At 58.1% G+C, this 25,672-nt stretch overlaps 8 protein-coding genes and 1 non-coding gene across 9 annotated transcripts, besides 1 other annotated feature; 5 read left to right on the plus strand and 4 right to left on the minus strand.

Annotated features, from left to right (window-relative positions):
• Positions 1–222: 222 nt before the first annotated feature.
• CYME_CMJ328C (hypothetical protein, conserved) lies at positions 223–1,791 on the plus strand (the record flags this gene model as incomplete). The annotated part of the gene is made up of 1 exon (XM_005534733.1): positions 223–1,791. One exon carries the CDS (start codon positions 223–225, stop codon positions 1,789–1,791), a length of 1,569 nt encoding a protein of 522 aa, XP_005534790.1.
• A 139-nt stretch (positions 1,792–1,930) lies between these two features.
• On the minus strand, positions 1,931–3,337 carry CYME_CMJ329C (hypothetical protein; the record flags this gene model as incomplete). The annotated part of the gene is made up of 1 exon (XM_005534734.1): positions 1,931–3,337. The coding sequence occupies one exon, from the start codon at positions 3,335–3,337 to the stop codon at positions 1,931–1,933; it is 1,407 nt and encodes a 468-aa protein (XP_005534791.1).
• Positions 3,338–3,773: 436 nt separating this feature from the next.
• CYME_CMJ041T lies at positions 3,774–5,723 on the plus strand. Its single transcript, XR_002461349.1, has one exon. It is a non-coding gene; the product is annotated as a hypothetical transcript (transcript).
• On the minus strand, positions 4,513–5,724 carry CYME_CMJ042C (glyceraldehyde-3-phosphate dehydrogenase; the record flags this gene model as incomplete). Its single annotated transcript, XM_005534735.1, has 1 exon — positions 4,513–5,724. The coding sequence occupies one exon, from the start codon at positions 5,722–5,724 to the stop codon at positions 4,513–4,515; it is 1,212 nt and encodes a 403-aa protein (XP_005534792.1).
• Positions 5,725–6,280: 556 nt separating this feature from the next.
• CYME_CMJ043C (phycocyanobilin lyase alpha subunit) lies at positions 6,281–7,831 on the plus strand (the record flags this gene model as incomplete). Its single annotated transcript, XM_005534736.1, has 1 exon — positions 6,281–7,831. The coding sequence occupies one exon, from the start codon at positions 6,281–6,283 to the stop codon at positions 7,829–7,831; it is 1,551 nt and encodes a 516-aa protein (XP_005534793.1).
• Positions 7,832–8,221: 390 nt separating this feature from the next.
• On the minus strand, positions 8,222–9,160 carry CYME_CMJ044C (phycocyanobilin lyase beta subunit; the record flags this gene model as incomplete). The annotated part of the gene is made up of 1 exon (XM_005534737.1): positions 8,222–9,160. The coding sequence occupies one exon, from the start codon at positions 9,158–9,160 to the stop codon at positions 8,222–8,224; it is 939 nt and encodes a 312-aa protein (XP_005534794.1).
• A 1,419-nt stretch (positions 9,161–10,579) lies between these two features.
• On the plus strand, positions 10,580–14,626 carry CYME_CMJ045C (hypothetical protein; the record flags this gene model as incomplete). The annotated part of the gene is made up of 1 exon (XM_005534738.1): positions 10,580–14,626. One exon carries the CDS (start codon positions 10,580–10,582, stop codon positions 14,624–14,626), a length of 4,047 nt encoding a protein of 1,348 aa, XP_005534795.1.
• Positions 14,627–16,567: 1,941 nt separating this feature from the next.
• Positions 16,568–19,045, plus strand: CYME_CMJ046C (similar to kinetoplast-associated protein; the record flags this gene model as incomplete). Its single annotated transcript, XM_005534739.1, has 1 exon — positions 16,568–19,045. One exon carries the CDS (start codon positions 16,568–16,570, stop codon positions 19,043–19,045), a length of 2,478 nt encoding a protein of 825 aa, XP_005534796.1.
• A 242-nt stretch (positions 19,046–19,287) lies between these two features.
• CYME_CMJ047C (histidine--tRNA ligase) lies at positions 19,288–20,934 on the minus strand (the record flags this gene model as incomplete). The annotated part of the gene is made up of 1 exon (XM_005534740.1): positions 19,288–20,934. One exon carries the CDS (start codon positions 20,932–20,934, stop codon positions 19,288–19,290), a length of 1,647 nt encoding a protein of 548 aa, XP_005534797.1.
• Positions 20,935–21,756: 822 nt separating this feature from the next.
• Positions 21,757–25,092: a sequence feature (repetitive element).
• Positions 25,093–25,672: the final 580 nt, after the last annotated feature.

Genomic DNA, 25,672 nt, shown 5'->3' on the forward strand with positions numbered 1-25,672 from the left:
CGCATGCGCGCCAGCTGCGCGCACACGCACGTCGCTGCCGGCAGTTCAAAATCATTCGCCGCTGCGCAACGCACAACGCGATCCTGGACAGTTGCCGCATTCCCAGGGCGCACGCGCGTGGCGCCCTTCGTGCATCCGACGGTTGCGGAGGTACTGGTGCTGGTACCCGCGAGCGTGGACATTGCTTTCCACCAAGTGCTGGGTTGGCGACAGGCCCCTTGGATGAATGAACCTCCAACGTTTGGATCAGCGTCAGCGCTGACGGATCCGCGAAGTCAAAACGGGGTACCTGAGCGTGCTGACGCTTTTCCTGGGCGCTACGAACAGCGTGTCCCGTTTACGGTGCGATGCGTGCGTACCGGTAGCGAGCGCACGCAGGTTCCGCTGCGTGTTCAGCTGCGTGCAGACGGCGCTGATCAGGAGGCTGGGGATGATGATGCATCTGCACCTCCTTGGGAGTCCTCGGAGCGGTATGCTCGTGGAATGGGTGTGTCTGCGGCCTCAGCGAGCGAACTGTCGACTGGCCGACGCGTCGCGCACGTCGGACCGCTGGCGCTGCGAACTTTGCGACTGCGTATCACTGACCCCGCAGACCCGATCTTTCTATACGAGTGGCGCATGACAGAGGAAGAGTATCCACGGTTCAAGGCAGACCAGTGTCTCTTTGTTGATTTTGGCCGCTTTCCGCGAACACTGGTGGACCTCTTCGAACAGTGTCGTCGGGAGGGAAGCGGTTTTCACGCCTTGCTCCGCCTGGAAGACGGGGCAGCACGACTTTCGGTCTTCGAAACGACAGCGTTCCGAAACTTGCCGCACTTGGCATTGGAATTGCAGGCAGCGAGCGGGGAACGGCTACAGCGCTACCTCGTCTCGAGTCTGCACAGCGCGGAACGGAGAGCTACCCGTTTGGAGGAGTCCATGGAGCAGATGCGCCGATCACTAGACGAGCGCACGGCTCGAGTCCAGGAGCTCATGGGACAGGTGGCGCAACTCCAACAAGAGCGCTCTCAGGCAGCGGAGGCAGCACGGGCCCAGCATCAGGCCGAGCTCGCCGAGGTCCGCGAGCAAGCCCTCAAAGAGGCGCTCCAGAGACAGGAGCAGTGGCAGCAGGAGCGTCGTGCACTCGAAGAACGATATCGGGAGGAGATAGCCACGCTCTCGGAGCGAATACGACAGAACGAAACGGACATGCAGCGGCTCACCGACGAACGATACGCCCGTGAGCAACAGATTCGGCAGCTCGAGCTACGCCTGAGCGCCCAGCAGAGCGAGCACGAAACCATGCGGTCGGAGCTGGACAGAGTGCGCCAGGATCTTCGGGAGCGCGCCCGTGCGGTGCACGAGCTTGAGCGACAACTGGACGCAGTGAACGCCCAGATCCAGGGACTGGAGCGGGCCCTGCAAGACAAAGACGCCTGGATAGAACGCATGCGCCAGATGCTAGAGCTTGCGAACGCTCAAAAGAGCACACTGGAAGAGACAATTTTAGCCCATCGGGAGGCTCGGGCACGCCTCGAACGACAGCTCGAGGCAGCAGCTGCCGAAATAGAGCGCGGCAATAGTCTCCTGGAGCGATTACAGTCAGCGCTCCGCGAGGCCAAGACGAAGGCGCGACTCAAGGCTGCGGTTGCGGAGCAGCAGGAGGCGCTGCTGCGAGAGCGCCAGCGCGAGATCGACGCTCTGAGAGAGCAGCTCACCGCGCTGACGACGCACACACGACCATGGCGTGCCCCTGGGGCTCCCCCGGAGCCGACCTCGGCATCAGCAAGCTCAGAAATTTCCGCCCCCTGATCGTCACCGACCAGACTCGCTGGAGCGAGTCTGCCCAGACAGCTGACCGCCAAGTCGCCAACACAGCAACGGCGTCTGCGCGGTCCCGCTCCAGACCAGGACATATGAGGTACTCGTTGCGGCCTTGTCTTGGCGACACTCATTGAAAAGGCGGCTCCAGTGGTGTGGATCTCGGGCCGGTCTCTGCTTTTGGACGTCGACGCTTCCCCGTTGCCGGCCACTGATGATGTTTGTAATGGCGGTAGCTTCCTTGTTGTTGTTGTTGTTGTTGTTGTTGTTGAAGCGCCTCGGCGGCATGCCTGCCGTCGCTCGATGTGTGGCGAGGCTTGCGAATCAGCGGGCCGGATGATGGCGACGGCTCTTTGCGCATTGCCTCCGCTTGCTGATGCTTTCCAACGGCGTGCGGTGGCGGAGCTCGGCTTGCTCCTGCCAGCTGACGCGATGTCGTCTCCTGCGCTGTATCAGCGACAATCTCGACAGCGCATTCGGCAAGCGTTGCTCCGGATGGCGCCCCGAGCGCCCGGGCTGACGCTGGGAGTCGCTGCCAGGCGGCGGCATCGGCCGCGCGACGCTGCGCTCTGCAGAGCCGCGCAAAATAGTCCGCGCGGAAACGATCAAGCGCAGACGCCAAGGTTGGTGCGTCGATATGACACTCACGTAGCCATTGCGCAATATCCTCGCCGGCACGCAAACGACACAGGCACATGGCCACACAAAGCGCAGCAGCGGCTAACTCCTCCTTCGGATACAGACACGCGCAGACTGTGCGGTGAGCTTCGTTTAGAAACGAGCACGCAACCTGCAGCATTGTTCGCACGCTCGTCTCAGACCAGGGCACAGTATCGCCGTTTCGGGCGCGAATGAGCTTTTCCAACAAAGCCCACTGATGAAACATTGTTCGGTGGACGCTTTCGCCCACATCTAAATCCCAGTTCAGGGTTTGTAGCACATCTCGCTCCGCTTGGGCAATACGCTCACGGCAGCGGACGTAGAGGTCTTGATGGAGCTGCTCGTCGAGCAGCAGGCACCCGCCTGTGCGGAGGGCGTAGCTCTGGCGAACGAGATCTCGCATGCGAACCACATTCTCAGTTGCTTTACAGGCAATCGAAACACAAGCGGTTGCGATATCGAGCTCATCAAACGTCGCATCAAAGCGCTCGAGCAGGAAGAAGCGATGAAAGAGCAGGCGCGCTGCGATCAGTGTCGTTATCGGTAGCCGCAGACTCGCACGAAGCCGCTCACCTACACCACTACGCTCTGCGCGGTGCGATCCAGCAGCCGTTTCAGCGTCGAGCGTCGTTGTCGACGGCGACGACGACGTTGTCACCGGTTCACCTATTCTCTGACACAGACGGTCCATGAACGCCATCACAAGGCGACGTCGTCGCTCGTCTTCGCGAAGGGCACCAGCATCAGGCGCCGTCGTCTCGGACGCACGCGTTGCCTTAGTTGCCGTCCCGCGAGAGACCGCCTCGCGTGCCGTAAACACCCACAGCGAGTCCAGCTGTCGCAGCGGCGGACGCTGACGCTGACCTGCAGCCGCCATGCCAGCTGCAGTGTCCGCGGATGCCGCAACCTCAACCGCTCGGTGCCGGAGTTCCGAAACTGACCCCTCTCCGAGTCTTGTTTACGAGTCGTTCCAGGGCTCCCGCCAGTCGGTCGCTGCTGCGGAGCCTCGTCAACGAGCGCTGGGTGCGCGGCCCCAGCGACTACGCACGAGACACCGCGAAACGCTGCACGCAACGAGTCAACCAGCTTCACTGCAGCCGCAAGCGCCTTGAGCCCTTGCTCACTGGTGATAAACCGGGCTTGACAAACGGAACACTCGTTGACGGGTACGCAACGCACACGCAGCAGCAGAGGCACACGCCTACCGCCGTTCCATCGCAGCGACACGGCGGCGTGCCGGGCGAGGCGGCGCCTTCGATCGACTGCCGCGCGATGCGTAGGCGCGCCGCCTCGCCCGGCACGCCGCTGAGAGTGTGTGTGCTTGTGTATCTGCGTCTGCGTCTGTGTGCTTGTGTATCTGTGTGTCTGTGTGCTTGTGTGTCTGTGTCTGTGTCTGTGAGTGTGTGTGCTTGTGTGTCTGTGTCTGCGTCTGTGTGCGTCTGCGTCTGTGTGTCTGTGTGCTTGTGTGTCTGTGTCTGTGTCTGTGTGTCTGTGTCGGGATACAGGAAGCGTCCAGCGAGTCGCTGCTGACTGCACGTGTTCCGCAAAGCCCAGAGCGTGCCAGTCTCGGACGATAACTGGACCGTATTGCGTCATCGGGATCGTGCTTTCGCCGCCTTACCGACGACGAGCTTCGCTTGCAATGAAGTACGCACCATCGAAGCATCCTTGAGGCAGCATGCGCTGGATGCGCGCTACCATCAGGGTAGCATCCATCGCTGCCCTCTCTTTCACCGTCTCACTCTACATCAGAAGACGTTCGACGCGCCTCAGACCCGCCTTGATATCGGGATCGGGTGCTCGGTGCGTCACGCGCTGCTCAAGGTGCCACGGGGCATCTGGCAGGTGCTTGCGATACCACCAGGGCTGGTGGTGTGAAACCGGAGCCCGCCCGGAGCAAATGCACCCGCGTCGGATGATCGGATGCAGATGCGTGGTGTCCGCTGGAGAGTATTTTCGGTTCTTCCGGTCGCTTTACCTGGGATGAACATTCGGATACGCGTCTGTGCTGCTCGTTCGATCGAGTCCGTTTACCACTTGCTTGCTCCGTGTCTAGAAATGCTGCGCTATGTAGTTGGCCAAGTCCACAACCCGTTGACTGTAGCCATACTCGTTGTCGTACCAGGCTACCACTTTGACGAGCGTATCACCCATCACCGTCGTCAGCGCTGCATCCACAATGCTTGAGTTGACGTTCATCCGATAATCCGATGAGACGAGCGGCTCATCGCTCACCGCCAGGATACCCTTCATTGGCCCTTCCGCTGCTCGTACGAAAGCTGCATTCACTTCCTCCTTGAACGTTGGTTTCTTCACCGTGCAGACAAAGTCGACGATAGAAACGTTCGGGGTCGGCACTCGCAGGGCAATGCCGGTGAGCTTGCCCTTCACTGGTGGATACACCAGCGCAACCGCCTGCGCGGCACCCGTCGAGGTCGGCACGATGTTCAACGCGGCCGCACGGGCGCGACGCAGGTCGCGATGCGATGCATCCAGCAGACGCTGGTCCCCGGTATACGAATGCGTCGTGGTCATCATGCCGGAAACGATGCCGAATTCCTCGTCGAGCACCTTCACGAACGGTGCCATGCCGTTGGTGGTGCACGACGCGTTGCTCACCACATGGTCGGTGGCGTGGTTATACTGGGTGTTGTTCAGACCCATGACAAAGGTCGGGACGCCTTCGCCTTTCGCTGGCGCTGTGATGACCACCTTTTTGGCACCCGCTTCGATGTGCTTGCCTGCCCCGTCCCTTGAGATAAAGACACCCGTTGCCTCGATGACGATGTCGACGTTGAGGTCCCTCCAAGGCAGCTGGGTCGGATCGCGGTTGCTGACAACGGTAACCGGCTTCCCGTCAATGAGCATGGTACTCTCCCCGCTAACCTTCACGTCAAACGGTGCAATTCCCAGAATAGAGTCGTACTTCAGCAGATGAGCGGCAGTTTTGATGCCAGCCGTATCGTTGATCCCCACCAGCTCCAGGTTCGCGTTCGGGGTCGCTTGCAGGCAGCGCACAAAGTTGCGTCCGATGCGACCGAACCCGGAAACCGCTACCCGCACCTTCATCACAAGATTCGAGTGCGCAGCACGTTGCCGGCTCCGCGTCAGCGGCACACCTAAGCTTCGCGTACGTGCAGTGAAGGCACCAGGCTGGTCACCAGCCTGCAGCCGGGGTCCGACGGCCTCGCGGCTCGTAGCGCGCACCGCCGTGCCGCGAAAACCACCAACTGGAGCTACGAAAGCAGCACACGTAAACACCATTCTCCAAAAAGAGAGCGTTTTTCTTGTCAATTCACTGGTTACAACGACCGCAGAAGACCTAAAGGCGCCGACGTCGTCCTACAATGAGACAGCGAACGCGATAACACGTACGAGTTTGCGAATGCAGCAGCCGCGAGCGCAGCGCCCAGTCTCGCCGCGTCGCCAGAAGATCAGCTGGTGGACGAAGCCGCTGCTGCTGCGGCTCCTGCGGCTGCTGCGGCTGCTGCTGCGGCTGCCGCGGCTGCGGTCTATCGCGTCGACGTCGATGTCGCCGCCGCCGCCGCCGCCGCCGCCGCGAGGCATCGACGACGCCCACGAACGCATCGAGGCGCAGCGCGAATCGTATCGGGTATAAAATGTATAACTAGGTTTTATATGGAACATGTTTGTATACAATTATATTAAAATGAATATATGGACATAGATCGGGCGAGCTGGCACTTTCCGCATCCCAGGTCTGCTCAGTACCTGCGTGGCATTGACGACAGGTCTGGATGGCTGGGTTCGGTCGGTGCGAGACCATCGCGGGTTACACGTTGTCGCTCCGTCAGCTTCCATGTTTCTATCACTAGCAGACATTCGAAGGTGTTCTCTGCGCGACCGTCGGTGGTCGGGGCGGCGGCGCGCGCAACCCAGGTCAGTGTGCTGGCAGTGTGCGCAGCGCAACGCGAGCACGCGTCGCCAAGGCGTTGCACGCGAGGACCTGTACCGAGTTCTGGGGGCAACGCGGGACTCGAGCCCGGCGGAGATCCGGCGCGCGTTCCTTGAACAGAGCCAGCGGTGGCATCCTGATCGCAACCCGGGTGACGAGCGCGCGAGCGAGCGTTTTGAGGCTGTCAAAACCGCTTACCAGGTGCTCCGCGATGCAACCCTCCGAGCAGCGTACGACGAAGCCGGATTTGCCGGCCTGGACGCTGTTATCTCGGTTGAGTCTCGACACGAGCGAATGAAAGACGCTTTAAAGGAGGTGCAGCAGCTCGAACGTGATAACGCGAGCACTGAAGAACTCGCGTTCTGGGGACTCGACGGCAGCAACCTGGCCCTACTCGAAGGCGCCGAGCCCGTAGTACCCTCGGACGGGGGCGCATCCAGCGCTGTGGACCAACCGACCGACGCTCGGCCGCGTTCTGTTGCCGAAGCAATAGCGAATTTGAATCATCCCGATGAGGGCTATCGCTACTATGCCGTCTGGTGGTTGTCGCGGTTTCGTGTTCGAGAGGCAGCCGATGCCCTCGTGGCGGTGTTACGTCATTCCACGGACCGAACGGCGCTTGGCGGGTACCCGCTCCGACGACGCGCTGCCTTGGCGCTCGGCAACCTTGGTGCATTAGAGGCGTTAACATTCCTTCAGGAGGCGCTCGGCAATGACGAGGACTGGCATCTGCGCCACAGAGCCGCTGAGGCTATCGCCAAAATTCTCATGCAGCAACCGAGCTACATGCCGAACTCCCAGTTGACAGAAGCGCTCCTGTCTCGACTGGAAACGTTTCAGAGCGAGGCGCACAACGAAACCGAATCGGTGACGCTGCCACCAGGCTTCGACCTCTCGACGCTGGACGAGGCGAAGCGAGCGCGTCTGCTCGAGATCTTTGCTAAGCGACGCGCCGATGAGGCGCGAGCTCGTCGCAGCACCCAGACACCAACACTGGGTGTCGATCTCCAATCAGCGATGATGCAGGAACCGTACGAATGGCTCCTGAAAGCACTTGGATACGTAGCTGGACGCATGCGCTCGGATCCGGCCGTCTGGGCGCGTTACGAAGACCGTTTCGTCTCAGCGATGCGACCCCTGACGAAACATCCAGTGCCGCTCGTACAGTACGCAGCGCACAAGGCCATGTACCAAGCGACCGGCAAAGTGGAACATTTGCATGCACTTCATGGTGCTCTCGAATTCGGTGCCGAACATCACTTTTCCCAGCGCGTCCTCGTACGAGATCTCGGAGAGCTCGGGCAGCTTGAGTCGGCATCGGCCATTGCGAACTGTGCGATGGTCGAAAATAGCTTCAAAGTTTTCGCCATTCGCCAGATCATTCAGCGTTGCAACTTGGAGCTCACGCACTCGGCCCTCGACCCGCTCTTTCACCTCTTGGACGACCTGCTCTAATGCCTAGGAGCATCTATGATGCACGTGTCTAACGACGTTCACGAGCGGGAGCAGTTTTATTTTGACACGATTTCGATGGACGCGGAGGCACAGATGAGTAGACCGCTCACACGTAGTCTGCCTCCGTTCGTACAGGCGACTTTTGTGTGTGTGCGTGTCTGTCGCTGATGCACCTCTTGGCGGCAGCAGCAGGATTCGTTCATTACTTCGTTCGTCGGGGATGGCATCGGCAACATCTGCCAACGCACGCACCATTCCACCACCCGCACTTCCATCCGATTTAAATGATCCGAAACCACAAATTCCCGTCCCGATCGGCAAGGGAGTATCGAAGGAGTAGCGTCGACGCGTGAGCACGTCCCAGCAGGCACGGCGGGCTATGCGCTCACTTCAGGTATCGGCAGCGTGGACGCAGCGCGCCGTGCTGGAGGCTGGGGATGATGTTGCCTCATTGAACTGAGCAAGTGCGCGCTGCGCTCGAGCTCGTACCACCACATCTGCATCCTGGTTTGCAATGTGAGCCAAAATATTGGTTATTTCTGGCTTTTCGATAAACTTGCGATGCAGTAAATGCGATAGCGACCAAACCAACGCATAACGTATTGTCCAGTCGGGGTCACCCACGAGCGACGACAGCGATGCGACTGCATCCTCACAACGCGCTCTCCCGTTTGCCGACTCTTCGTATTTCAGCTGAGCGAGGCAGCGCACCGCAGCACGCCGTACGTTAGGAATGGGTCCACGAAGCGCACACTGCTTTGCAACCGTGAAGACCGCGTCTGCGTCGCCTATTGCACCCAGTGCTCGCAGCGCGTACGCGTTAACGGCATAGTTCAGAGCGCCAACGCCCTGTAGCAGTACCGGGACGGCGCCCTTTCCATAAAGTCGCACGAGAAGATCCAGCGCTATTCGCGCTGCAACCGGATTATTGTAGCCGAGCGAGTCCACAAGAAAAGGAATGAGCGTATCCGGCGGTCTGGTGCCTCTGTCATTGGCAGACTGCTGCTGTTGCCAAAGCCAGTCGGCTATGCGTTCCATAGCGTCGATGAATGCAGCTGGTGAGTCAGGACCGCGAACAATCATCTGGACCAAGGGTTTGATCTGATCCGGAAGCTGTTGCTCATCAATGTCGTACGCAAGGCCCCCATTGACACCAGACATTCGTGGTTCGGTGCGTGCTGGGCCTTGGAGCCGCTGCGCAGGGCGATAGCGCCGGCTTGCAACTGCCCATGTGCGAGCGGTTGGAGCGCTCAGACACCTCGGTGCACGGGCAGCCGCTGCTGAGCGTCTCCATCGCTGTACACAGTGCGCTGTCCAGGTCGTGAACATGAGGCGTCTGTGACACTCTGGAAACCCAGAGTACGTGCTCGTGCTCCGGCACGAACGAGTGTCGACACAGCACCGTTTGTGCGTCGCCTCAGCGGCAACGAACTTGCTGCGCTCGCGTGCTTTGAGAAGAGAAACTGGATTAATATGTACATTTATGGACTCGGTACATCGAGGGAATTTTGTTTGATCGCTGGTAAGTGCTGCTGTAGTGCGGCGGCAGCAGCGCCTTCTGCCCCGCCTTCGAATCGGCGACATAGCAAACTTGTGTCGCCTGCTTCGGTATCCAACGCTGCACGTGATCTGAGCTTGGCGGGAAAAGCTGTGAGCAAAAGCATCCAGTCACTACGTTCGAACTCGCGATAGATCGAGCGAGTCGAAGCAAACAATCTGCTGTCGTGGAGGACTTGGAGGCGTTGCACGCTCACCACGCATCCCATCGGCACGGCAATGGCGTTCGCAACGACGCTTCCGACGCTGCTGCTACTGCTACTGGCACATGCGCTCAGCTCGGCATCCGGAGAACCGCTCGAACGAAGCGTGATACCGCATTGCAGGTCTGGTCTGTAATCCATGAAACGGATGACATCTAGGTCTGGTGAGCGGTCTCGTTCCTGACTGCCGACAACAGTCCCGCATCCGATGGACATACAGAACGCCTCATCGCTTCCGTACCCGCGATGACGACAACAGCAACAACAAATGGCGTTCGCCACGCGTGGCGGAGCGATGCCCTGCACCATCCGCGAGTGCGTTCGTGACTCGCGGGCGCCAAAAGAGGTACACTTGGCAGGGCGCGCCAAGCGCACGCTCGCTGTATCATACCGTACTCTAAACGGGAATTCAGGTCGGGAGCGTTCTGGATGGGGAAGCGCATGTCGTGGATTTGCGGTATCCTGTCCGGCGACCCACAGCTGTTGTGCTCCCGGATACCTGATGTGCGATGCTGCAACGCGATGTACTTGAGAACTGGGTGTGCGGCCAAGGCATGGGACCCCTAACCTGTGTCCTATAAATACAGGAATATACAGCTTCCAACTAAGGTCTTTGGCGGGTCGCACCCCGCGGTGCACCACTGCTGCACTAGCGCTGCTTTAACGTGCTCGGTACTAGTCCGTGCTCAGTGTGGACGTTTCGCTGCTCGGTGCGGCCTTGTTCTGGGTACAGAACGTATGGTTGTACGGAGTCGTTGCGTGCAGCACGAAAGCCGAATCTGGTGCTCGCCACTGCGGTTCAGAACGTGCGCTAGAGTGTCGCGAGGTGTTCGCCGCGACCCCGCAGAGCCACCATTCGAGCGCAGTGTCGCACCAGGGGAGCGACCAAGGCGCCTTAACGTTGTAAGAAGCAGTGCGCGGGAATATTGGACCTGCTGCTGCGCAGCACGAAGGAACCAGGGACGAACGCGAACTGCCCGGTAGTCACATGTCGTGCGCGGACGGAGCGCTAGCGTCTTTGATGACCACAGTGCATAACGCGATTGCAAACACGGCGACTTGTTTGCAGCAGTGTCTAGAGACACTGACTGAGGACTTGAGGTCGCAGTTGTGCTCTGGGCAGCAACAGCAGGTCGTACCGCAGCGGCGCCGCGAGCTCTTCTTTCGTCTGCGTGCATGGGCTGCGGCCACTGCACGAAGCAAAGTTCGCATACTAGAGTTTGCGACGTCTGGTGCCAACGCGTTACGACAAAATGGCGTCATCAGTTTCGACGAACAGCTTTTAGAGTGGTTTGCTACGCAGCTTGCGCATGTTCAGCCTGAGGATAGAAACGGAAACTCTATCGTTTCTCCTCCAGAGACACACCATCTGGCAGCCTTGTTCGTGCTCGTGGAAGCGCTTCGAAGTTGGATTCAGGTCCAGACCAAGCTTGTCAACTTGCAGCGGACAGGTCAACACACGAAAAAGCGTGTGCAGGAGTTGGAAACTTTGGAGGAGTGGTATGAATGGTGGCGATCGAAGGGTCTAGCAGCCTTGTGGCGCATCGTAAGTGAGGCTTTCTTGAAGCTCCTTTACGGACTCGCTTCGGAGCGGGGACTGCTCGAGTTTCCAGCATCCAACCTCCGGAGCACAGCAGAAGCACATCTGGGCATGCGACTGTGGCTCATTTCAGTGTTAGAGCGTATGATGCTGCTTTGGATGGAGGTTTTTCTGCAAAATACTGTCGATCCTGCAGTGGAAATCAGCGACACCGACTCCTCGACAGAAAGCGAGCAGAGTATTCACCTGCCGCCGAGTGGCTGGCCAGAAGCGCTCGCGCTCTACAGTGTTCGGCTTGTGCAGGGCGTTGCAGCCGTGTTCGCGTTCGCCTCCAGGGAGGCGTCCAGGTCATCACCATCATTATCATCATCATTACCGACGCCGTCGTCGCCGTATTTGAACCTTGCGCTAACCACCATGGAGGCTACACGCATCCTGAGTCGAGTACATTGCACCTGCTGGGCATCTCCAGAGCAAGCCAAACAGTTTCTGATCTCCCTCATGCGCGCACTCTTCAAAAGTACGGACCCGGCGCTCCGGACGACATCAGCGGTCACCTTCGAGGAAGTCGCCCGCGACGCGCTTCACTTTGATGTTATGCGACTTGTGGTGCGGTCGCACGGTCTCGACGCCGTGTGCCTTGCGATGGAGCAGATAGCCGCGGGCGAGGTATCCAGCCCCAGCGGCTTATGGATGGCTCTCTGTCACTGCGGCTCAGCGTGGATGGAGTCGCCCGATGTAGTGAACGCTTTGGTCGCTGCGGATCTGCAGGAAGCAGAACAAACCGACGAGCGCATGGTTGACCTTGTTGATGGCTTCCTCAACATGTGGGACAGCACCCTCTGGCATGCGTCGCAGCGACAGGCCGCGCGAACCTTCACCGATGAATCGCCTGGACGTCCGCAGCAAGCAGCGGCCAGAGGCCTCGATTCGATACCCGAAGTTGCTCCAGACCATGAGCATTACGCTGGATTTTTCCTAGACTGTACGTACCAAATCATCGAAAGCTTTCTTGTGAGCTTCTTGCCACGGTACGTTTCGGCACTTGTTGCTCGCCAGTGTCCGCCAACATTGGACTGGTTCCCTGAGTCACAATGCAGCGCACGCCTTGCTGTAGTTGCATCATTGCTACGCTGGGCGACGCGGCCTCGCCTTGCTGCAGAAACTAGTAGCTCAGGTGCGCCGATCTTACCCCATGGCCTACAACTTGTTGGAATCCTGGAACGGTTGGTGAATCAGACACTCGCTCACTGGCAAGAAGCCGCGAATTCGACGAGCACCCCGGCCGGTGTATTGCTTGTGCTGCTTCTAACGCTTCTGGGCGAGTTGATAGGTGACGAAAATCTCCACGACATGGACGCTTCAGCTTCAATGCATGTGCCCGCCGCCGTAATGCTGCAGACGTGCGCATCGCTGGGGATCGAGCATTGGTGCCCGTGGCTGGAGGCAGTGCTGCACCCGCCGGTTCGCATGCTGGCGGCAGTAGCGCAGCAGGCGCCGGCGCTGGCTACCTGTGCCTCCGGAACTCGCTCTGACGTCGACCTGGCTGTGATGGCAACGTTATTCGATACGCTGCGTCGCTGGAGTGTTATCACTGGTCCGGGCCCAGATCCGCAGGCCGCCGTGCATCGCCTCTGTGCGAACTGGCTGCTTCCCGCAGAAACCGCGGTGCATCTGAGGTCGCTCCTAGCGAGCAACCGTTTCGTTGAGCTGCTAGGATTCAGTGATGAAGCGCAAACATCGTGGCGCTTTCTCTGGCTCGACCGAATACGCCAAACACTGGATACGGTGTGCGTTCTTCACGCAACGAATGGAGCAGCAGCAGCAGCAGCAGCGCTGAATCTGTTACTGCAGGCCTCACGTTCGTGGCCGTCACCTGCTAGCCTTGCGGCGGAGACTGCCTGGTGGGAGCAACTTGTAGCTCTAGCTTTGCCGCCCCAGGAGGAGCCCTGGTGTGAGCGAGGGTATCCATGGCGGCCCTCAGAGCTGATCCGCCTGGGTGAGTGCCTAGGCTGGGCAGCCACGAAGCTCCTTGCAGTGGATGAAGTGCACACCATGGGCCCGCTCTCGTTGTGGTCCGCATGCGTGACCTGGTGGCTGCAGTGGATCCACCCGCGTGTAGCGACCCTGTCCAACGGCAATGCAATTGACCACGTTCGCTCGGGTATGGCGGGAGCGGTGTCGCTCAGCCCTAGGGATGTTTCTCAGGTCGAAGAACGCGCATTGCATACACTTTGCTTGCTACGTGGCCTAAGCCGAGTCCTCCAGCGAATATCCATGCCAGACATCGTCGATCCGATGGATATTCTCGCCATAGCTCAGCAGGCGTTGTGCACCTTCTTTGCGATTTCGAGAAGCTGTTCGGGCGTGCTTCGGGCTGTGTTCTACTGGCTGGCTGATCTGGTGCGCGCGCGCGTTCTTTCGTTGCAGCGCCTGCTGGAGGCGCTCGGCGAGCCGCTTTTCCAGACCGCGCTGGAGACCTGGCTTGAGCCCATGGCGCGCGCAGATCGGTGGTGCACGCCCTCGAGCGATTTCGCCGGATCCGTCGTCGACCACACGACTGAGAATCTGATCAGCTGGCTGGCGTTCTGGCGAGCAATCTGCGATCGTTGTCCGGTGCCTGCCTCGCAGCGATATGTGAGATCAGGATCGGCACCGCACGCTGCAGGTGCGTCATCAGGTGCGCTCGCGCCAGCGGTGTACCAGCGTCTCTGGCAGATGGGACTGGGGCAGTTTCTAACACTCTTGCACCGTGCCGATGCTCTCTGGCAGATACTGCAGGTACCCTGTCTGCAGTCAGAACTCGCCGCTGCGATTGCAGCAGCTGCCTGGTTGAGTATCCCATACGATACGTGCCTCTCTGTACATGATCGAAATGAATTGCGGAACGTGCTCTATGTGCTTTTGACTCGGGCGCATTCAGCATCTGTGGTATCCTCTGCCGCCGAGGCCGTCGCGGATATCTGGACACACCGAGAGGCGAGCGCTTACCAGATTAGCGAGGCGGTCTTGAATCCGCCCGATGGCGTGCCGAAGTCGGCAGCGGACGATCTCGACAGCGAGCGCGACGCCTGGATACGATTTGTGCCAGTTGTGCTGCAGCTTCTATTGACTGCTTTCGGAAGTTTCAGGACGCAGGAAGCCCTGGAGGACGCGCTTTTCCATATGCTGCTTGGAATGCGCTGTCCACCAGCTGTGCTTCATGCCCAGTTCATGCTTGTGGACTGGTTTGCGGTCCGCGCCGCGCTACTCGAACCAATCGGCACAGATCAGCATCTCGAGTGCAGTGCTGGCGGTGCCGCCAACGCAGTAGCCACCGAGCCTGTCGCGCGCTGCTGTCGACTGGCGAGCGAAGCGCTCTGTGCTGTTGGATGTCGAGATCCGCACGATGCTACCAATGGTACAAGTGTTCAGGCATGCTTCCGCCGAGAATGGCGTCGCTGGCTACAAGCACTTCGCGTCCAGGTATTTCTAGAACAAGTTGCAGAGACCTAATGTTATAAATGCAAAGTCAGCGTAGCCGCGCTGGGTACCAGCTGCCGTTCACGTTGCAAGCGCTGCCGTCGGAGGCAGTATCAGGAACAGCAGCACGAGACGCTTCGCTGCCGGTGCCATCTCGGGGGTGCTCATTCGGCTCGCTCGGAACCGCTGGATATCGTGACGCAAACACGCCTGAGCGCAGAGGCACTGCACGTGACCCGGGCATCTATTCAATGCCGCAGTTGGCGCATTGCATGAAGAAAGCGCTTGTGACTTGCTGCTGCTTCGCGCTGGGCAATCTGCACTGGGTAAGCAAGGCATGCAATTCAAAGGCCCTGGGTTGTTCGCGAAATGCTTTCATCAGCGCGATGCGGCGTGTGCCTAAGACGTAAAGAACGCCGACCAGGCTGCGTCAACGGCATTTCAAGTTGTACAGCATCTGGTGGAGCGCGGCGAGTCGTTGTGGCCCATTGGGATGCGGTTGGCGGTTTCCGGCTCCAGGGTGCCGCCGATTCCCGCTGGATACGACGCAGGCGAACAGCTTCGGTTTGCCGCATCAAAGGCCGGCATACATGCAAACACCCGCGCGTTGTGCATTGAGTCTGTTTCCGAAAGGACATGCGTGCTATGGGGTGCGCGTGTCCATGTGCCACTGCTAGTGTTCCCGCCTCAGCGTTGCTGGTGTTGGCGAGAAAGGTAAAAGCGCCAAGCCCTCTGGCTGCGGATCCCGTTGATGCGCAGCCGCCCTGTGACAACTATGAGCACAAACCGCCATGCACGGCGGGCAGCTCTTCGTCGCATCGACGCCACATTCGTCAAGTCGGGGCACCGCAGCTTGCCCGCAGTGGACGGTACGGAATCCATGCGGCACACACGAGGCCGTGCCAAAATTGTTCCTGGTGCGCACAGTCCAACATACGCTGCCAGTGTGCTGTGATCCCGTTTGGAGAAGTAGTCCAAGCTGAACGGTTCAGTGATCTCTGGCGCGAGAGGCAATCGTTCGGGGAGCAGCAGCGAGCTTCTATGCCGCCTCAGGTGCGACGCACGGAAGTCGTCATAAACACGAACGACGTCCAACGCGATCGCGTGTCACTCTAAAAGTCAGCAACACAAGTTCCTGTAGACGCCTCGGAACGCAAGGTCACCTCACCGCACGTAGTAGTTGCATGCATGCGCTTGCACACGTGTCCATGCATGCGTGACCATGCATGCGTGTGCATTCAATGCATGATCGCTGTACGCGTGTCCATGCATGCATGCGCTTGCACACGTGTCCATGCATGCGTGTGCATTCGATGCATGATCGCTGTATGCGTGCTTGCGTGCGTGCGCGTGCACGAAGGAATTCTTGGCCGAGAATCGATGCATATAGTGTGCTCCGTGCATACTCTGACGCGCAGGAAAGGATAAAACACAATGCATACGAGCCGTAAGGTGGACCATTCATGATCCAGCATTTCCGAAACACCGTTCAGAGAGATTCCGCCGGAAACCCCATCGTGCGGGCACGCTACCGTTCGGCGCGCTCTGCGCATACGCGCCACTGATGCCCAGATATCATCCAGCTCTGGAAAAAGCGGTTTCGGGGACGCCTTGTGCGCTCCGCCGCCGACGTCGCACGGAGACGGTGCGGCTACGGTGCAGAGATCAGCGGCGAGTCGTGGCTCGGGATGCGCTGGCGCGCGGATGCGCTCGCGCGAATCGATGCTTATGGAAAGGATGGATATTCTGTACCTAAATATTCTATATTGTCACACGAAGTCCGGAATGCAGTGCCTCGCTCGATCGACTGTGGGGTGTTCGCGGGGCGCAGCGATCGCATCCGCAGATCGCAAGCCTTGCGGGCTCGCACATCGTGCGCTCGCAGCTGAGCTTTGCTCGTGAAGGCTCCGGGACCTGGGCGCACCACCGGACTCGGGCGGTGTATTTCCCGTTTCAGGGAAAATTGTTTCGCTTATGCTGGAAGCGCACTGCTCGCTTCTGTTTGTGAACGCAAGTCGTCTAACTGCACCTGAAAGTCCGTTCGAATGGACCTCTTCAGTACAACGAGGTCGCAGGCTGTGCTCCTCTCGCGTTGCTGTTCAAGAGCGCTTTCAGCTGATTGCAGCAGCTGATGACAAAAGTGCGAACTCGAGCTCATCTCAGAAGCCTAAAAAGGAGGTTGGCCATGGCGGCTCTTCGTCGAGCGTAGGGCAGTCACCGGCGAACGGGGCAAGTGTCCCGCGGACGGAAGCAAAACCCAGCGGTTTCGCTGCCGCAGCGGACGGGGCGCGCGAAGCGCACAGCGCAGAGAAGCCTGATCAAAGCGCTGACGAAAGCGTGGAGCGCACTCCTGCCAGGAAGACCCCTGCTCGAGGGCAGCGACAGAGGCAGCTGACAGAGAACCTGGTACGTCTTGCCGATGCTGCCGGCAAGCCGATTGCTGCACTAGGCGGCGGAGCGAGGGCTCGTCTGGACGCCGCGATCGATGAAATTCTAAAAAACACCGATCCGCAGCAGGCGTCAAAACGACGAGCAGTAAGCGTACTGAAAGGCGCGGCGGACACGACCTGGACTTGGTGGCGGACGCAGGCGATTCCACGTTTCATTCGACCACGTCTACCGGAACCGCTCGCGTTGCGTAGCGACGAAGCCGTTGCAGCCGGGCTACATGCGTTATTTTTCGTCGTTTTCTTCGCGCTTCCAGGCCTCTTTCATGGCTCTCCTGGCACCGAGAAGGAAGCGCTAATCAAACGCCACGAACTCGAATCGCAGACGAGCCGCCTCGAGCAGCGACTCAGCCGTCCATCTGATGGTACCCAAGCACCAGAGAAGAAACCCAGAGACCAGGGAACGCAAATGAATGGCTCCAGGTCGGCACCGAAATCATTCGCCACGAAGGGTGGTGTTCCATCGGAGCTGTCGACTAGGGGTAGCGGGCGTGAGCCGTCCGCGGCAGTGCCGCCCAGAGCGCCTGCGCCCGAACCAAGTACACTGCCACCACGAGCGCTCGGAAATGTTGTCGCTGCACTGCGGGATGCACTCCCAGCAGAGCAGCGCGACTGGATCTCGGAGGCCTCTTATGACAGCCTGTCTGCGGAGCCGCTCATTGTGGTTGAAGTTCGCCCGTCTACATTCTTCAAATCAACGCCCTCAGACCAAATCGCATTTACGACGAAGCTGCTCGATGCAGCGCAGAAACTGGGTGTCAATGCTCTACGCCTGGTGGACGGTGAGGGTAATACTGTTGCATCCGCCGGTGGACGTACAGTCGCCCTGTCTGGCACCGAGCGTCGTTTACAGACAGAAATCCGAGCGCTGCGCAAAGAGCTCGAGCGTGCTGGAGCGGAGACTGCAGCCGCGAGAAGTGAGACTGCCGCTGCGCGGGAAGAGCTTGCTATGGCAAAGGAAACGTACGCGAAGGAACGAGCCGAGCTGGAGCGAAACCTGCAAGCGATAAAGGCGGAGAATGTGCGCCTCGCTGCAGATCTGCAGGACGCACAGCGAGAACTTGAACAGCAGCCCGAACGAGAGGCGTTACTGGCTCGTGCAGAGCACGCCGAAGAGGAGCGCCAAAAATATGCAGTTGCTGTGGAATCCCTTGGTGAACAGGTTGCTGAAGCGCGCAGCGCTCAACAGAAAGCAGAGCAGGAAGCAGCGCAGGCTCGCTCCAAGGAGGCGGAGGCCAAAGAGCAACTGCGCTCAGCACTAAATGACATAGAGGCCAAGTTGGAAGGCCAACGAGCGCAGTTCGCGGCTGAACAGCAACAGCTGAAGGCCCAACATGAAAAGGAACTGGCCGCGGCTCGTGAGGAAGCTCAGGCCGAGATACGGCGCCTTCGGGATGCGCTGGCTCACGCGGAGCAGAGCAAAGCCGAGGCCGTTTCGCAGGCACGCAGTGAAACTCAAGCCGAAATAGAGCAACTTAGGAAGCGACTTGCGGAAGCGGCCAAGGAGCGTGAAACGGCGGTAGCAGCGGCGAAGCAGGAAGCGGCCCAAAGCATGCAGGCGCTGGAAAAGAGGTTGCAGGAGGCAGCTGCCGAACAACAGCGACAGCTCGCGCAACTGGAAAAGCAATCACAAGAGCAAGTACGTGCACTCGAATCGCAGCTGGAAAAAGCAAAGTCGAATACCGAGACCGCAGTGCGAGAGGCCACGGCACGTCTCGAGAAAGAGACAGAGCGTTTGCTGCAGGCAAAGGAACAGGAGCTGGTAGCATCTCGCGCAGCTGTGGCCTCGCTCGAAGCAGATTCGGAGAAACAGATGAAGCGCCTACGGCAGGAGAGCGCCAGACAGATCGCCTCGCTTGAAAAGCAGATATCTAATGAAAGGAAAACGGCAGAGCAACTGCGCAAGCGCTTGCAGACTCTGGAGCAGCGGCTGCGTAGCCGACCAGGAGCGCCAGCAGAGTCAGAGACGCCAGCATCTTCGACGGCAACGCCAGCTACCAGTTGATGCTGTTTTGGTGTCGCCGACTAGTCTTTACGGACTGATTCGCAAGATGCACCATAGCGATGCCGCGGCTATATCATGACAAGCGCGCGGCCAAACAGCGCTGCTTGAGGCGCTGCGCATGTGCACGTTTCGTTCTGCCAGCAACAGCACTAGTGGTGTAGGCCATACGCCGACAGTTTCAGGTGAAACGCGAACCGACGCTCAGCATCTGAACGCGCAGACGCCTCAGCTGTGTTGCTTGTTCAGTTTGCGCCAGGCGTCGTAGCTGTCGGATCTCGAACTGATGCCACGGGTTCTGGACGACAATTACCGTCACGATCTACAGACTCCTGTCCCGCTTCTTGGTTGCTTTCCGATGCAAGCCAGTCACGAATAGCCTGAACCAGGGGCGGGCCCCGTTGCATCTGGATTTGCTCCTGCGTCGACAGCCTTTTGAGGCCGACCACGCCGGCTGCGAGTTCGTCTTCACCGAGAATGGCGAGCACCGGGATGCCGCGTTCCAATGCATACTGCAGCTGTCGAGCCATCTTGGGTCGTTCAGCGTACAAACATTCCGCCGCTAGATGAGCGCGCCATAGCTCATCACATAATTTCAGACGCTGCACGAGATCTACCTTGCCAATGCCCACCACAAGCACCTGCGTCTTGCTTGCGCGAATGACGCGGCCAGTGGCTTGGGCAAGTTCACGTTCAGCCTCCTCCATTAGGGAAAAGATTCTCTCTATACCGATTGAAGTGCCTACGCAGGGTACGGGTTTCCCGGCAAAGTCCTCCACCAAACGATCATAGCGTCCACCGGCACCGATAGAGCCCAGCGGTGTTGAACCGTCCGTGAGCACGGCCTCGAAAATGAGACCCGTGTAGTAGTCTAGGCCGCGGGCGAGGGCAAGGTTCAGCGTACAACGTTCCAGGACATTGCCCATCGCCTCCAGGTACGAAAACAAGCGCTCGAGATCGGCCAGTGCTTCCTCGGCTCCAAACTTGCCGCAACAGAGGCTGTGGTCGGCCTGGAGCTCGCGGAGCAGCTCCCTGGGCTTGCCCGCTCGCGTCACAAACTGGCCAATCCGATCCGCACATGGTGCGGTTAGGCCTTTCACGTCGATCATTTCCTTTCGTACAACATCCCAAGGCTCCTTGTCGAGTTTGTCAATCGATGAGCAAATGGGTCGCAGAAGCTCCTTCGGCACGCCACATAGCTGCAGAATCGCATCCAGTAGACCTCGGTGGCTCAGTTTTACCTGATAGGATCCCAGTCTCTGGCGATGATACGGGCTCAAAGCCGCAAACTCGTCCAACACTTCAATGAGGACTCGAAGGACCTCAGCATCCGGTACCATCGGAGGATGCTGACCAGCAATATCGAAGTCGCACTGGTAAAACTCGCGAAAGCGACCACGAGCGATCGCCGGCTGGTCTCGTCGGTACACCCGACCCAGTTGGTATCGCTTGAGGCTCACAATGCCGTGCGTCGCAAGAAAGCGCGCGAAAGGCACCGTCAAATCGTAGCGGAGGGAAAGCAACTCGCCGCCCTGATCGGCAATGTCGTAGATGAGCTTGCTCTCCTCACCGTACTGACCCAGAAGCGTCTCTTTCAACTCGAAAACAGGCGTTTCGATAGTCACTGCGCCGTGGCGTTCAAAAACAGAGGTCACGAGCGCGAAAACGCGTTGACGTATGGCCATCTGCTCGGGTAGGAAGTCGCGGGTGCCCTTGGGCACCTTGCAGACTCGTCTCCCCGTCGACATCGCACACGTCCTCTCAAGCGCTCTCGTTCGTCGAGGTACTCGGGCACTGCACGAGCGAATGTGTGCAGTAGTTGACTGCGCCAGGAACGCACTACGAAACGACTTGCTCAAGGCGGCAGTCCGTAACGTTACTGCACAGAACATGAGTAATAAGCGTCGTCCCGAGGGTACGAAGTCGTCTGCGGCAGTCGACGACTGGCGGCGACGCGGCGATTGCGGCGCTTCTGGTTGACGATTTCTCTTTGTCTTGACAAAACGTTTACGTTGACCACGGATCACAGACTGCGGGATGGATATCGGTTGTCGACAAAGCATCTGTCATACTGCGCCCTACCTCCAAACTCCATTTCGCATATCTCCTTTCGGATATACTGGCTGTTTCGCACGTTCCATCGTGCGGCGGTTTCTGGCTTTGAGCACCCGCCGCCGCGCCCCAACCATTTACACGGATGCATCACGGAGGCAGACTGACATTGCCATACCGTATGAGGCATCGGCTCGAGGCGCCGTTCCTTCAACACAGACTCCACGTGCATAGTCATTCTGGGAGCCTGCAAGTTCCGCACCCAGACGTACTGTCTGCTGCAGCGCGAAGCGAAATACCAGGAGTCTACTGCTACCAGGGCGACGCCCAAACACAGCCTAACTGCCCCTAATCCCAGAATGATTTGCGTTTCGGACGAGCTGCTCAGACCTCACTACAGCACCAGCTACTGGGTAGCGTACGGAGCGCCTGACCCGCGGACTCGTCCGGCTCGCAGGACCTTCCGCCGAAAAAGTAAACGTTCCGCAGTATGGAAAACTTTTCCTCCTTTTATCGTTCATCGTAGAGAGGGAATGAAATATATATTTGCTGGTAAATCGAGAGTCTCTGTACAATTTTTTCATATAGCGCGTTCCATACGCGCACCCGGGAGATCAGGCCGTCACATGACACGACGGGCATGACGCCGCTGAAGAGAAACGTAATATGGACTTGTTGACCTGTTCCTCGAACGTATGCGTTGTAACGGTGTTGAAGTCAGAGCAAAATACAGTGTTTGATCTCAATACTATTTCAACCCTCAATTGGTTGTTCCCAAAAGCTTTTTCGCGGTTTACAGCACAAGCGTTCAAAGTGCGTTCGTTTTCGAGAATAAAAAAGGAAAGTTATGGACAAGAGAGTCGAGGCCTGCGGAGGCCACGTGTCACCAGGTTCGACAAAACACTGGAAAACAGTGCGGGGCCCAGAGCGACAGGAGAAGGGGAAAGAGCAAAACTGGGAGCTCGCACATCAACTGCAACTCGAAAGACGATACAATGACGAGAACGTAGAGAGAGCCTGTCTTCCAGGCCATCTCAGGGCTCCTTACAGAGAAAAGATGCAGGAGGGCATCAGAAACCGCGTCCTATCGTAATCCAGGAGTATTTGAAAAGCTTCTCTTTGATTGATGCATTTGGTGAGGGACCTTTACCATGACGTTACGGACATCAAAACAGTCGAGGTTCCGGAGGAGTTTTTCAGTGTGACCTTCATCCGCCAACTGATGCTTGGCCCAGAGCGAACCTCGACGATAGACGATCGAGTGCGAGCCCTACACCAAACATATGCCTTCTACCGCTTCAACGGTTCTCGATACAAGGGTGACTTGGGCATTGACACCTACAGGGCGATGAAGTATCTCGAAGACTTGAAGAGCCACCTGATCGAAAACCTCGAAAGCTTCATGAACTGCTCCGTCTTCGCGCTCTACGATGGCCTCTCTGTCCGCGGGAGATGGGCGATCATCAATGGCATCACGAACGATCACCAGGATGAAGCGGAGATAGAATGCTTCGGTGCGAAAACATCGTACAGGTGTACGTATGAGAATTCTGTGATCTGTGCAGCCATTCAGGAGCACCTTGCGGTACCGGGGCTTGTCAACCCTGCAGAAAAGGTATCAGAGATGAAAAGAGATACGAAAAGATTCATCCCCTCATTCTGCGCTATTTCGTGTACCTGAACCGAGAGCTCGAACGCAAGGCGGAGATGCAGCTGGGTGAAAAACGAAATGGAGCGCCGGAAAAACGGAAGGCTGCGCTTCTGAAGAAGCGCTTTCACGTCGTTCCGATACGCAACACCATGTTGCACTTCGTGACCATCGACTCCAGCGTCCTTTACGGCATGATGCAGGAGATCAGTCCGAAGTTCGACGTCAGCTCGGAGGAGTTCACGGGGATAGACTGGGAGACTCATTGGAAAAATGTCTTCGATTTCAAAGGTATCAGGAAGAGCAACACAGAAGCATTCGCAGGCAAGATCGAAACCGATGGGGTATGCATATGTGTACACTCCAGGCGCTTGAGCAGGCATCGTCATATCCTGTCATCGTTTTCGCCCTGGACGAAGCATCAAAAGAGAGAGGCGATCCATATGCTGTACGAGCCGCAGAAGAGCGACTTTGTCGTCGGCGTGGACCCTGGAAAGAAGGATATCATGGCCGTCGCTGTGCCATAGTATGCAAAAGACGGTATCAATGCCAACTTACGCCAAATGGACATGCGTATGTTGAGGTTCTCGACGGCTAGATTCAACAGAGAGTCGGGGATGATAGGTGCCTTGAGGCAAACCGAGGCTTGGAACTCAAGATTGAAGGAGCACCTGGAAGCGGTCAGCAAAGTGACGAGCTGCGGAGCGGACTTTCGGACCTATCTGGAATTCATGGAAACGCACGCTGCGCATGATGGGGACCTGTGGAAGGAGTACATAAAGCCCCGATGGGTTCGTCTGCCTATGGACCTGTACGGAGGGGAGCAGCGTGCATTCGCCAATTTCTTCAATGAGTTCTGCGCCCTCAAAGAAGGCAAGAGTCAAAGGCTCGTAATAGCGTACGGAGCAGGGAGCTCGTTGCCCGAAAACGGGAGCACACCGGCACCGTCGACACAAGCGTTCATCGAGTGCGCAAAGCGTTTTGTCACTGTCGTAATAGTCGAGTTCCGAACGACCTGCGTGCACCATGAGCTGGGCTGTACACTCCAGAAGGTCAGGATGGGGACACAGCCGCCGAGCTCTTCGGGGAAAGAAAATCACGGGGAGCGAACAGAGCGGCCGATGCCACAGAGGGCGCTAGTTCGAGGACGCCTTCTGTTGGACACTACAGTCAGCGCCATGAAACGCAGGGAGTTCGTGAACCGAGACTTCAACGCCGCCATGAACATCAGGCGATGTGCTCTGCTGAAGACGAGACCCCCGGAGCTTACGCGAGCGAACTTCGAGGGTAGCTTCCCGGGCTCGACGTGTGCTGGGGGAAACTGAATCCGACAGCAGTCGACCGGTCAGAAAAGGATGGGAAGCGTCTGCGAGTGGGGAGATATATATTAACCCTCCACTGTTGTGAGACATTTTTCGTTTTTTTTACGGTACGGAAAGAATGAGCATAAAACAGACTGGAAGCTGCGCGATTCGGTTTAGCGGCAGGAAGTGCTGCGCAGATGACTCGCCATTGCCCATGCAGTGGCAATATTCTTGCTACCAATGACCATTTTGCGTGTTCAGGTGGTGTCCATCGAGGAAGGACCCCAATATTCCGTTTTGGTGTCGTGCCTTTGGTGGCACCCATCGCCTCCTTCGCAACATCCTCTTTAAACTCAACATACAAGCCCGGATAACCGGCAGCGTGCACACATCCGGGAAGGCTTGCTAGGTCCATCGTCCATGCACCAACAAAATTGTGCCTGGAGACACCCTCTGCCAAGAAGTCGCTGCGCAACTCGCGCCAACAATTCTACGCAGGAGTCTGAGCAGTCTCCGAGCAGTCACCAGCCGTAGCTGCAGCCACGGATTTTCGCGACACACGCTCAAATGCTTTCCTGGCGCCTGGAAGTTTACTCAATCAGCGCAATGCGGTACATGCCTCTGGTATTTCGCAGCACGCATTGTCGTCGTGCATGGACGCTGAAACGCTGTCTATCAAAGAATCCTCTACTCGTATTGTGACGCTGAACACAGCCGCGACTTCACCGAAATGCGTGCCCCAGTGTGTGGACGATGCGTAGCGCCGTACGACATCAACGCTTCTCCAGTGCCTATGCGAGGTTCATACGGAGCTCTGAACTGCGGGCTCTGTTCCGGACTTGCGCATTTTCCCGGACTTGGTTTCAGAAATGTAGTCTAGACGTTTGAAGTGCAGCAGTAGGGTCTTGGAGATTCATGCGTTGCTTTAGGATTCTTGGTCGTCTTTTCGATCTGGCGCTTTCGATTCGCTGCCGACGGAGCTCGTAACTTTACGGGAATCAGGATGATTCGCGGCAGCTTCGAACGATGGTTCATAAACTAACCGATACCAATATGCAATGCAGACCCACAAGCCTTCAGGGTTCTTGTTTCCTAGCGTGCAGCATGCGCACACCGTGCATACTTCAAGTTTTCGATTTTTCAGGCACTGGGAAAACAGTGAGTGCAGTGATTCGCGCCAGCGGACTGAGGTGGAAAAGTAGTCGACACCGTTTCTTGATGGCATTCGCACAAGCTCATTCCATAAGCTTACTGAACCTGGTCAAGCCCAGTAATCAGTTCCGCTCGAAAAACAAGTCATCCCCTATTTGGGGCCATCATCCCCAAGAGAAACCCGTCATCGTAGTGGGCGTTCACGAACGCGGAAACCGGGGTCGTCATCGAGGATGGCCCCAGGTACCCCCCAGACGACGTGTACTGAGCGTTGCAACAATCGTGTACGCAATGCAAAGTAGCCTTCGGACGAGCGTGTATGCTGGACGTACGGGAAGACCTGTCCAGTGTCAAGTGTGACCGCTGCGAAGCGGACACCGACGCTGTATACGAATGAGCTGACTGTAGCGAGCGACGTGTAGGTGGCAACTCGCGCTTGTGCATGAAATGCGTCAACAGCGGCTGCGGGTGGCG

Source organism: Cyanidioschyzon merolae, chromosome 10 (assembly GCF_000091205.1).
Source record: "Cyanidioschyzon merolae strain 10D DNA, chromosome 10, complete genome".
NCBI classification, from domain to species: domain Eukaryota; phylum Rhodophyta; class Bangiophyceae; order Cyanidiales; family Cyanidiaceae; genus Cyanidioschyzon; species Cyanidioschyzon merolae.